General features: G+C 38.9%; 1 protein-coding gene across 2 annotated transcripts; it reads right to left on the bottom strand.

Moving 5' to 3' along the window:
- Window positions 1-2,076: 2,076 nt before the first annotated feature.
- Window positions 2,077-3,719, bottom strand: bola1 (bolA family member 1). 2 transcript variants are annotated; one of them, XM_084052918.1, is made up of 2 exons: window positions 2,927-3,150; window positions 2,077-2,826 (listed from the first exon to the last, which is right to left on the bottom strand). In XM_084052918.1, exons 1-2 carry the CDS (start codon window positions 2,974-2,976, stop codon window positions 2,325-2,327), a joined length of 552 nt encoding a protein of 183 aa, XP_083909044.1. In that variant the 5' UTR covers window positions 2,977-3,150; the 3' UTR covers window positions 2,077-2,324. The 2 variants fall into 2 exon arrangements, with proteins under 2 accessions (XP_083909044.1, XP_083909045.1); XM_084052919.1 differs by lacking the exon at window positions 2,927-3,150 and adding an exon at window positions 3,670-3,719 and having other exon boundaries at window positions 2,079-2,826.
- Between the last annotated feature and the right edge of the window lie 9,176 nt (window positions 3,720-12,895).

Raw genomic sequence — 12,895 nt, 5'->3', positions numbered from 1 at the left:
GCACACTGAGCTCCTCTCTAGTCGTCAATACACATAACTACAACATATATTACACAGAAATGTCAACCAGGAGAACCAGACAGCAGAGTGGCGCAGCGGAAGCGTGCTGGGCCCATAACCCAGAGGTCGATGGATCGAAACCATCCTCTGCTATTTTTTTTTTTTTTTTTTAACAGATGAGTGAGTAATCGTAGGCTACTCGAGTTTTATAGACAGAATAATACTCACGCCGGTCGCGTATAGGCATTTTATACATTGTTGTAAGAGTTTGCTTAATTAAAAGTCGAAAAAAACGTGGTCCCCTTCCCTGTAGAAAACATGGACACAACTGGCTATTTTGATGGTAACAGGAAGAGTGGGCACTTTGGTGTTAAATTAGCTAATTGTTTCCCTCCAAAATGTCAAATATTTGTTGTAGTAATGTAAAGTATACATGATTGGAACATGCTTAAACATTTGACAATTAAGGTTTAATATTTCTACAATTGCTACCCAGTCATTTTGGGGCATAAAACAATAAGTTGAAGGATGAAATTAAGTCTGATAATAATATACCATGCCTGTTCACATCATGTTTACTTTACACATTACATAAGACCATCTTTCAAATATATATATTTACACATGTTGGACAAAATAGCCAAATCGAGGTGCCCGCGCTTCCTTGTATCCATTTTGATGACCCCTGTTTACATTCAATAGGCTTACTTAGCCTTAGCACATGTACCCTATTCTTTAACACACACACACACACACACATACTGTAGCCTATCAATTGGATGATAGCTACTGCATGCAAGTTTCACATCCTTCCAACTCCCAGCAGCTGCATAAGGCTAGCCTTTTATGGGATTTCATTTAATTTTCTAGCCAACTTGTTGCCTATTTTAGAGAGCTGCTAGTTATGTTTAATAATTATGTTGTCAATATTTCCCATGCCTAAGTGGTGCATCTAAACACCAATATTATTTTTCAAAATACAAGAATACACAATACAACATGAAGACTTTCAAAATACCTATACTGTATGTTCTCTTCCAACAGGAACATTTTGTCAATAATGTATTTATTTTTGAAATGTGCCAGTTCAAAAAACTTGATTCAACAGACAATATATTGTATTGGTCGTAAATTGTCTTTTGTGGGGGGGGGGGGGGGGGGGGGGCGGGGCAATAAGTGACATTATTGCTGCAGTATTGCACCAGTTACCGTAGCTGTACTGGCACTTACCACTTAAACCCCAGCTGTATTCTAGGGAAAACTCTCACAGAAAATAGCAGATCTTGCAACGTGTTGTGAACTTGTAGATCGGCTATTTTCAGCGAAGATATTTAGTATAGAGTCCTGAGGGACTCTGGTCAACCAAGTACAGGGGTTAAGTAGCATGCATTCTAAACTCCTCTCCCTCTACCTTGTACTCATGATCCAGTCATTCCTCTCCTTTGTCCTTGTCCTGGTACTCCCTCATCCAGCCATTCTTATTTCTGACCAGGCCAAAATAGGCCCCCTTTTTACCATGTAATACTGTATGGGCATGTGATTTAAAGAGACTCAACACCTGAGTGTTGCCTTGATGTTAATCAGCTTTGATTAATCTATCGGCATAATGCAACTTGAGTCGGCTGTTTCTCAATATCAATGCAAGAAAAAGCAGGACACATTTGTTTCAGTCTACAATGTGAACTTCTCTTCACTTCAAATTTAGCCTAGCCCTGTACATTTGGTTTAGACTAACATGAGGTTATCTGTCAACATACAGAAGCATTTTTAAATGTTTCAGTTGTGAGTTGTATTGTTGGCTGAGCTTGTGTATAAGTTAAAGAATTTTTTTAAGGAGTCAAACTGTATGCATTTGGGGTCAAAAGAACAAGAAATGGGTTAATTGTACAGCCTTCATCCACAAACTGATGTTGTGCTACCTGTGTTAAGGGTTTTGGAAATAGAGTTCTGGACTACAAAACAAAAAAAAAGTTGACAGCAACTGTAGAAGAAAAAAAGTAATCATTGAGTATATTAAGCCCTTCAAATATATTATCTATTCACTTTTAAAAATAATAAATAAGTAAAAGCATTTTATTCTTTATTGATAAATGTGAAATATAAAGGATGTTGGCCTTTTGTGTTCAGTCATTTTAAAAAGCAAGTGTCACTTTATTTATTTTTTACATATTTATTTAATATTGTGGCTTCTCTTATATTGTCAGCAAATTATAGATTGTATTTACACAGCATTACACAGAGAGTAGGGTTTCCCAACGCCCGAATATGAAACAAAAATAACCAATTCCAGTCCAGCCAAGGGTCCATCCCTGGAGTCCAGTGACTCACTCTCGTCCAGCCTTCAACTTTTCCTCCACTGTGTGGTCGCCTCTGGATCCTCCCATGCATTGTGGACTCTTGGCCAGGGTAGGGTTACTCCCCCACTGCTGTGGGGTCTTTGCCTGGATAGCCAGTGCATGAACACAGCTGCTCAGCTCCTCACGCAATGCCTCGTTGACCAGACGGTGGCGCTGTATCAATGACAGGCCGTCAAACCTTGGGCTGACAACAAGGACTCTGAAGTGGGACTCGGAACCAGGGGGCACGGCATGCATGTGGCTTTCATTGTGGACCTCTAAGTGTTCTGGTTCAAGCATGTCACTCAGCTTGGTTCTGATGGCCCTCTCAACGGGCCGACTAGGGTCTGGGTCCATGTGCGGTCTGAAGTTGGCCAAAGACCGGGTTGAGGCAACAGTGGTGTAGACAGGGCGAGCAATACGGAGGACACGGGGCAGCATTAGATGTTGTGGCAGCAGGAGACCCTCAGGAACAGGCTGATGTAAACAGCTGTGGAGGACACTTGTGTTAAAGTGTTAGAAAAATAATCAAGTGCTGAAAAGCATAAAACATAGTAAGTCCTCCTGAGGTAGTTTCTAGTTTAGTTCACCTTGGAAGGTAGCCTTGCACTTCCTTAACAGCTGCAGTGACAACTATCATCAGTGCAGGTTGATTTGTTGCTATAAGATGATAAATGACATTGCGATGATGTCATTGCATTATGTTATTACGTAACGTCACAAATCTGCATCATTATGTAGAATAACGATGATGTTATTCATATTGACTGGCTATCTCGATGAAAAATGACATGAAATGCTAGTTTATATTTGTTTATTATATTATTATTATTATTATTTTGTAAACAGCATTGTACTGTATTTTTTTGTGTCATGTAGAGGAAAAATGTGTGCATTTTAGTGTTTTTAGACACTAGAATTGCCAAATTAATTTAATGGCAACATTAAAGTCTGGTCTGTCAGTATGTACACAGTATGTGCTGCTATGTGCTACGTTGTGTTATTTTTATGCCAGTCTCTACAACATAGAAATAAACACGTGTCTACATCATAGGGGCTGACAGCTCTGACAGTGACACAGAGCTATGGTTTGACACTGCTGCTGCTCAAGCGCATGCATATTGGCCAATACAAAAACTAGCTAAGCTTGCTAGCGATAGCCGTTAGCTTCACATACACTTGTCAAAATCATCCCGATGATCCCGTTATACAGAAAGATCACCAATCTTGAGCTCGTGTATATTGAATAGATTGATGTAATGATGTTGTAACAGTACACCAGTAACAATCTGTAAAACTAGAATGCCGATGTCACAGTCTGAGTCTGACTCACCTTCTGCTCACTCGTTATACCTCAATGGTTCTTACGGAGGGGACGTTATGTCAGAAATGATTACCGGAACAAGAGTCCGTCTGAACCGTTTCCGTATCCGCTGTAGACCCTTTTACAGAATGTTTCCTTTATTCTCGACTTGCGCTAATGCACGCAACTGTTTTGCCAGGATTTATTTTTGTTGTTTCTCATAAGCGTGCATCCCTCTGTCAACAAGTAACAACACAGTAACAGTCAACACTAGTCTGTGCCTTGACTTCAGTGCGCTGACTCTCTCCCCACCCGTCGCCTCCGGCTCCTTCTGCCTTCAACAGCCCGGTAGAAGACTGTTCGCCTGCCGTCTACCCTCTGCTGTGTTAACATTATGGGTAACTCATTAAAGTGGCAAATTAAATGTGAAACACATCCACTATTAAGAAAACAAGAACATATGTTGACAAAGACACTCCATACATTTGGAAACATATTTTTATTTAAATCAATATCGTCGAGTAGAGACGCCCACATTAACGTATGCTTTATGGCCACGGACCCCTAGGGACCCCCTGGCCCAGGGACCCCCATCTGAAAATATTTAGTGCCAGGGACCCCCAGAAGAGAAAAGTTATGTTAAGAAATTCAACATCATTCAAAATGTTCCAAACATTTTCAAGATGTTTCAAAACATTAAAAAAAAAGATCAGATGTACCAGCTCGCTGCGCCGCCTCGAAGTGACGCGCTGTGAGCTTGTAGATCTGATATTTTTGAATAGCCAAAGTATAAAATATGGATAAAGTGGTTAAAATGATTGTGATGCTGTATTTTAAATTGAATCGATTTTTTTTAAACATACTGGTTTTAAATAGACAATTTATTCAAATATGTAAATGATCTCATTAAATATGCACGATTCACATATGCAAAGTACAAAAGTATTCACATTGAAATATACTTAAGTGCTGAAAGTAAAAATAAAAGGATTCCCTCTGCTTGCAATGAGGGAACAGGGCGCATGCGCACGCAGCGACCGGCAGTGAGAGATATGTTTAATGTATGTAATATGTTTTGCTAACTCTTGCTGTAAACCTATTTGCCCTTTTGGGACATTAATAAAGTTGAACCTTGAAAGTAAAAGTACTCATTTTTCAGAATATCCCATTTCACACGTTTCCAAATGTGTAAAAATGCTTTGAAAAGAAAAAAACCCAGCAGATCTACAAGCTCACAAGGCGTTGTGAGCTTGTAGATTTCAAATAGCCTAAAAGTATACATAGGACTGTAGTGGTTAATGTATGTTTTGTAATAATATTAAAAATCTATAAAGTAACTAAAGTTTTCAAGTAATTGTAGTGAAGTAAAAGTACAATATTTGCCTCTGAGGTGTAGTGGAGTAGAAGTAAAAGTGCTCTGCACAGGTGAAGATGATTTAGTGTTGATGAGCGAAAAGCAGTCTGTGGATCTATTCACTCTGCAGGATAAACATCCGGTCAGAAAACGGAAATGGTTTGTCCATGTGACGTCGGGGTGAACGTGTTCAACGCACCGGATCCAGTAGGCGGGGCTTTAGACCGGATGTGAATACCGATTTAAATTAAACGCATGCACATTACGTCTGCTTGGCAGTGCTTTCAAACATTTTGACTTGCAACATGTCACGCTCCTCTGCTGAAGGTAAAGTAATGTTTGATTTATATCTAAAGTTTAAACACTCACTGTGTGGGGGTTTGTAGATCTAACCCTGCCATATGTTCATGTGTGTTTATAAATCTACTTTAGCCTTGGACCAAGACGGCCCGTCAGGGATTGTATTATTTATGGTGATCGATTCGAGTCTGATGTTTGTTGGTCGTTTTAAACTGATCATAAATCCCCATAAATGAACCCAATCCAACATATAAAGTGTTTAAACACAAAGACACGGATGTTACCCGTCCATACGGGTCTGTTGTGTTCCGTAATATTACGTAGAGTTTAATAAAGACGCCTTTTAGTCCCGTGTGTGTCTGAACGCCGTTCTAGTTCCACATTCTGCAACAGCGCCACTTTACCAAATAGTTTGTGGTTCTGTGTTAAGGCTCGTGCGTCTATACTTATGTATGCATTGTAAATATAAAACGATTATCTTAAAGCCACAGATGTTATCCGTACATACGGGGTGTTAGTGTTCAGTTAATGTTCAGTATAGATTAATAAAGAAGTGTTTTAATCCCCTCTGTGGATGAACGTCATTGTATTTCCTGGATTACATGGGGTGTAATACCGGTGTTCACCTGCAACAGCGCCACTTACACCCATTGAATGATATATACAGTGATGTTCAGACAGACCAGATTGAAACATTTATTTATTGAATAATACGGAATATTACTGAACATAAGGGGTCTGTATCTGTGGCTTTGGGATAAACACGTTATATTTAGATTAACATACATTTATCAAGATGTTTGAGACTTTAACATGGAACTAACTACAAACACTATTTTTGGAGAGTGTTAAGAATGTCAAAGATAGGATGATAATAATAATGTCATTTTATTTGTACAGCACTTTTCACATTTCATACTTTTCATGAAATATCTAGAACAAAACAAATGTAAAAGCCTAAGGATAGAGATTAAACTGAGCTAAATTGTAACATAAGATAAATAACACTCAGGCAGGATAATAAGTAATCTAGACTAAATATCGATATCAAAATCGATAAGAAATCTGAGTCTTGATCGAAGGCTAAGATGAAACTATAATATCGTCTCTACTATCGGGAGGAAACCATAGAATGTCCCAAACTGTTACTTTTCAGGATTAAAAAATGGCAAAAGTAGCAGATCTACAAGCTCAAAACGTGTTGCTTTGTGCCACGTTTCAAGCTTGTAGATCTGCTACTGTTGATGGTACTGAAAATGTGTCCACATTTTTCAATATGTTTTTTTAAAGCGAACATTTTTAACACTAATATTTGCTTCTGGGGGGATTCTACAAATGTCTTCTAAATCCGTGGTTCTCAAACTTTTTCGTGCCAAGGACCCCCAAATAGACATTTATTAGCCCGCGGACCCCCATTTGAAAAGATAAGCCAGGGACCCCCATAATAGAAGATTTTTACGGCTCTAGCAGTGATTTTCAACCATTTTAATTGCAAAGACCCCCAGTTTGACATGCATTAGGGCTACAGACCCCCCATTTAATGGCATGTATGGGACCCCAATTCATATTGTAAAATCAATGTTAACGGGTCCATTTGGTTCCATTTGTACACTCTCAGAGTTACAGACCCATAAGGGTCCATTTGGTTCCTGTCCATCATTTAGCTGGGGACCCCCTGGAACCCCCTCAAGTACCCCTGGGGGTCCCCGCACCCCACTTTGAGAACCAATGTTCTAAATCATACGTTTTTTGAAAAAAACGTATGTTGCTATAATCAAACTTTTTCATGTCAAGGACAAGGACCACCCAAAATGATATTTATATTTGTTCCAGGGACCCCCCAGAAGCAAAAATTTGAGTAAAAGAAGTTCAGAAATGTTCACAATTTTTCAAAAAATAGCAGATATGCAGGCTCATAGCGCCGCACTCGGTGCGCACCAAATGGACCCTAACGGGTCCATTTGGTTCCATTTGTACACTCTCAGAGTTAAATTAACATTGATTTTGCAATATGAATTGGGGTCCCAGAGACATACATGCCATTAAATGGGGGTCTGTAGCCCTAATGCATGTCAAACTGGGGGTCCTTGAAATTAAAATGGTTGAAAATCACTGCTAGAGAGCCGTAAAAATCTTCTATTATGGGGGTCCCTGGCTTATCTTTTCAAATGGGGGTCCGCGGGCTAATAAGTGTCTATTTGGGGGTCCTTGGCACGGAAAAGTTTGAGAACCACTGCTATAGCCTACTTAAAAACTGTATTTTCTATTATTATTGTTATTATTATACAATATATTAAATTTAATGTTGGTGTATATCTGTGTCTTGCAGGTTAATCATGTGACCTTCTGCAGAGTGGACTAAATCTACTTCATACAGTGAGTTAAAAACGCTGAGTCATGGCTCCTAGCTATGACTCAGCATTTGACTCACTGTATGAATGCTTCAGGGAAGGTTCAAAGGATGGATGGAGTCATCAGGAGATAGCTGGTAATAGAGTGTCTGTAACTCAGGACAAGGGGCTTGAAGATGGAACCTCGATGGAGTCGACGCAGCAACGAGGCCCTGAGAACTGAAACGTATAACGGTGCCAACGAACGTTCTCCGTTGGAGATACAAGGCGTACGGTGCTCGGGACGTGGTGCCATACAACCTACGCGGCTCTATTAATACCAGCTATCTTCAACCACGCGGCGGGAGGCCCCACACGGTACGTACCTCGATCACACCTGGCCAGCAGTGGTGGAAAGTAACTAGGTGCATTTACTTGAGTACTGTATTAAGTGCAATTTCAAGGGATTTGTACTTTCCTTGAGTATTTCCAAATTTCAATACTTTTACTTTTACTCCACTACATCTCGGATCCAAATATTGTACTTTTTACTTCACTACATTTATTTAAAAACTTTATTTTAGTTACTTTGTAGATTTTGACTATAATTAAGAAAAAAATGTATTAACCACTTCAGCCCTATATACATTTTGGCCATTTGAAATTAGCCGATCTACAAGCTCACAATGCGATGTGACGCATTATGAACTTGTAGATCGGCTATTTTTAAAAGATTTGAATATATTTTGAAAACTTGTGATACCTGTACCTTTGTACTTTTACTCAAGTGAATTCTGGACTTTAACTTGTAACAGAGTATTTCTACATTGCAGTAGTGATACTTTTACTTAAGTAAAAACAAATCAGTATTTCCTTCCACCACTGCTGGCCATTATAAACTAGGCCTGTGTCACCATTACAAAATGGAAGTTGACAATTCATTGTCACATGATTGATTGTGATCAAAGATTTAATTGTGTTTGACGTTGAGCATTGGAACATTATGAATACAAATGTAATTTATTTTTGGCTTTTAGGGCTTCGTAAACAAAAGTTGCACAAGGTAGATATGACACATAATATACATCATTTAATTACAACAAATACATTTATAGTGGGATTAGCAGAGTGGAAATAGCCAATCTACAAGCTCAAAACGTGTCGCATCGCGACACGTTTTGAGCTTGTAGATCTGCTATTTCCACAAAATGTTTGAAAATATATGAACATTTTCAACATGGTAATGATTATGACGATTATGCAAAACATAATTGCAAATTCAAATAATTGCAATTAGGCTATTGCGTAATAATTGTGACCGGTCTAGTATAAACCCTAGGGTTTATACTCATGGTAACTGATGGCTGATATCAGACATCACTTTGAGAGCCACTGGTCTAGCGGCTCAGAGCTGAACCAAGACGTCTGTGGTTTTATTTTCAAGCCGAATCCCAACCCTCAACATTCTGCCTCCTCCAGTGTTATGGAGAAATTGGTGACCTGACAAAAGATGTGTCCATCGTGTCCATCACATGTCAAACATCCAAAGTAAATCACTGCTGTTAGTTTATGAACAGAGTTGCTCTGTTCATAAACAAACGGCTGTTATTTACATTTGGACATGGTGATGTTTTTGTGAAGTCCACGAGATGGTCGCATGTTTTCTGAAGGTCACCAATTTCACTGTAACACAACACCACCATGCTGGAGGTAGGAGGCACAAACTGGAGTTTTGGAATCAGCGGCCGTTTTGGAAATAAATCGGGCCTCTTCCTCACTTCCCTTCACAGGGTGTTACGATGATGCTAATGAAGGCTCTGTTCCAAATGGACTCTTACGGGAGTGTAACTCTTGAGTGTACAGATGGAAACAAATTACAGTCCATTTGGTTCCATTTGTACACCCTCAGAGTTATGGGTGTCCTTTGAGAACCACTGTGCTACACTAAATAGAACAGAGCCTTCATTTGTATCATTGGTAACGTGGTAATGTGAAGGAAGGAAGGAAGAGGCCCAATCCTTGGCCAAATGAATATTCATGTGGGGGTCCTTGATATGAAAACATTTGAGAGCCAATGTCTTTAGTTGTTTCTTAAACTTGATGAAATGATAAGCATTGTAGACTTTACTTGAACATGGTGTTTGATACAGGAATAGACGGCGCCTCTTTTCTAAATTGGCAATGTTTCTCCCAAAATGTAAAGCAAATGAAGAATTTGCAAAATGTTCTTGAAGCAGGGGTCTTCAACAGGGGGTCCGGGACCCAGAGTTACTACAGGGGGTCCGCCAAATCTTTGTTTTACATTAACCACTTGAACCCTAGCATCCCTTTGCTGAGGAGAACTTAAAGGGCAAGACCACTTTGGTAGAGGTTTGGGTTATGTAGTTACCTTGCCATGATGTAACTCCAAAGGTGGGCAAGAAATAAAAAATAATTGCTCCATTGATTAGAAATTCATAATTCAAAATATGCTCCTCATTGACTTCATTGTACGGTAAAACAGCTCTCAAAGTCACTCTTTTAGCACAAAAATGAACGCAAACAGAGTTGATTCAGACAATATAGAACATCACCAAACCCAGTACTGTTTTTTTTTTAAATAAAAATGTCAACCTGTTGATTTTGCCATTTTTAATAGTAGAAAACCCGGACTGGATCGGCGGATCCGGATCCAGATCTTCAAATAGTAAAATCAACAGGAAGTTGACATTTTTATTAAGAAAACAAACAGTACTGGGTTTGGTGATGCTCTATATTGTCTGAATCAGCTATGTTTGGGTTCATTTATGTGCTAAAAGAGTGACTTTGAGAGCTGTTTTACCGTACAATGTAAGTCAATGAGGAGCATATTTTGAATTATCAATTTCTAATCAATGGAGCAATTATTTTTGATTTCTTGCCCACCTTTGGAGTTACATCATGGTAAGGTAAATACACAACCCAAACCTCTACCAAAGTGGTCTTACCCTTTAAGCCAAAAATAGCAGATCTACAAGCTCACAACGCCTCGCGCTGCGAGGCGTTGTGAGCTTGTAGATCGGCTATTTTTTAGCAAAGAGTTATAGGTGTAGAGGGAAAAAAGAGCAGCAAAAGTTTATCTCAAACATAATTTCATACAATATAGAGGGGGTCCCTGCTTCATCTCTCTCTCAGCTAGGGGGTCCTTGGCCTGAAAACGTTGAAGACCCCTGTCTTAAAGGGATAGTTTAAAACACTTTTTTCCTATGGATTAGTCACCCCATGGAGACTTGAATTCATGGATATGTTTTTGTCTCATTCCTAAACCAATAATTTGATGACCGGCAGCGGTTCCGGTAGGAGACACAAAGAGTCTCCTTTGTGCCTACCGGTCCATAATTCAAGGCTCCATGGGGTGACTAATCGATAGAAAAAAAGTATGTTTTTGGGTGAACTATCCCTTTTAAGTAATGTAAAGTCTACATGATGTGAACATGTACGGGTGGGTACATCATTATCAGACCTAAAACATATTGTTTTATGCCCACAGTGGCTGTAGGCCAGTCAAGCATCTTCAAATCATGTACTTAAAGGAGTAGTTCACCCAAAAAATCACTTATTTTCTATAAATTGCACACCCCATGAAGCCTTGAATTCATGATTTAGTTTTTGTCTTATTACTAAGCCAATACTTTGATGACCGGGTGTATTTCCGGTAGGAGACACACATGATTTACTTTGTGTCTCCTACCGGATACATTAGCCGGTAGGAGACGGGAACCTAATTATTGGCATAGGAATGCGACAAAAACAAATCCATGAATTCAAGGCTTCATGGCGTGTGCAATTGATAGAAAATAAGTCATTTTGTGGGTGAACTACTCCTTTAAGTTACTTAATTACTTACTTTGAGGAATAGGAACGGCCAATTACACATTGAAGTGCCCACTTTTCCCGGGTGCCCACTCTTCTAGTTAGAAAAACTGGACCATACCCGGTCGACGCATCCGTGGGGGGATATGCGCACATGATCTGGCAACCCGGGAGGCGACATTGTTTGACACATAAACGCTAATAAGATAGTAGGATGTTGATTTATTTTCAAACATGTTCAATGTTCATGTACAATACAATTAAATCCTTAATCACAATTATTTGTGACAATTACTCAAGTAAAATGCCATAATGGTGACACAGCCCTGTCAGTGACCAGCTTATGGCTCTACAGACCATCTTGGCTTCCAAAATGTCACCCTGTAAGGCCTGCTCAACTCAAGGTTTTTGTTTTCTTTTTTGTGTCTTTACAGAACACGAAGATGACAAGAAGAAGACGTCCGTAAGTGAAGATGGCAGGAAGGTAGGAACCTTTTGATTGCAGCTGCTGCTTGTTAAGGGGGCTACATGCTACATGCTACCATACCATGTATGTGGTCATTTGCGTCGTCTATCGTTTCATGTCATTTGCATCGCGTCATTTGTGGGTAAAGCTTCATCACGTCGGTCCACATCACATAGGACCATGTGCCTTTCTGTGATGTGGATTTATGTGATTTTATTTATTGTTTCACGTCATTTGCGCCCAACGCTTTGATCACATCGGTCCACATCACATACGACCATATGTGGTCGTAACTTCTCCTCTTTTTCTCTATTCTTTGCTTTAATAAAGCAATAACAAAATTATTTGTTATTATTTACTTTTGTGTCTGAGTTATTTGATCGATTTTTTATTTTTTTCTATCTTTCTTTTCACAAACACATTTCTTTCTTCTTGCCTGTCTATTGCACTAGTTCTTCACTAGTGGTTTGTGTGTACAAATGTATGTGATGTGGAGCTATGTGATTTATGTCTGGTATCATTATGGTAGCATGTAGCCCCATTAACACTGTGTTAACAGTCATCTATGCTGTAGGTCTGTGCAAACTAAAAGAGAAGGCAAATGATGTGCGTAGTGTCATTTGCTTCTTTCTTAGTGTTTTTTTAATTTCATTTGCTGTTGTCTGAGTCGTGGCTGCTGTTCAAGGTAAGTGATCGTAGTGACACGGTCTATCATTGGTTGTCGGGCAGAAACCTCATATATATATATATATATATATATATATATATATATATATATATATATATATATATATATATATATATATATATATATATATATATATATATATATATATATATATATATATATATATATATATATATATAATTTTTTTGTCGTAAATACATTTCTTTACTTGGTCATACCGTGTGACGGTGTCACACACTAAAGCAGTACAAACAGACGATCTACAAGCTCACAACGCAAAGATCATG

Source organism: Gymnoscopelus microlampas, assembly GCF_963454915.1.
Source record: "Gymnoscopelus microlampas genome assembly, chromosome: 3".
Classification (NCBI taxonomy): Eukaryota; Metazoa; Chordata; class Actinopteri; order Myctophiformes; family Myctophidae; genus Gymnoscopelus; species Gymnoscopelus microlampas.
This window is presented reverse-complemented; position numbering and strand designations above follow the sequence as displayed.

Excerpts from the sequence above, each read along its gene's own strand:
- bola1 (XM_084052918.1), bottom strand. The coding sequence starts at position 2,976 with ATGATAGTTGTCACTGCAGCTGTTAAGGAAGTGCAAGGCTACCTTCCA. Across the intron at positions 2,827-2,926 it reads GTGCAAGGCTACCTTCCAAG|CTGTTTACATCAGCCTGTTC; the intron begins GTGAACTAAACT and ends TGTCCTCCACAG.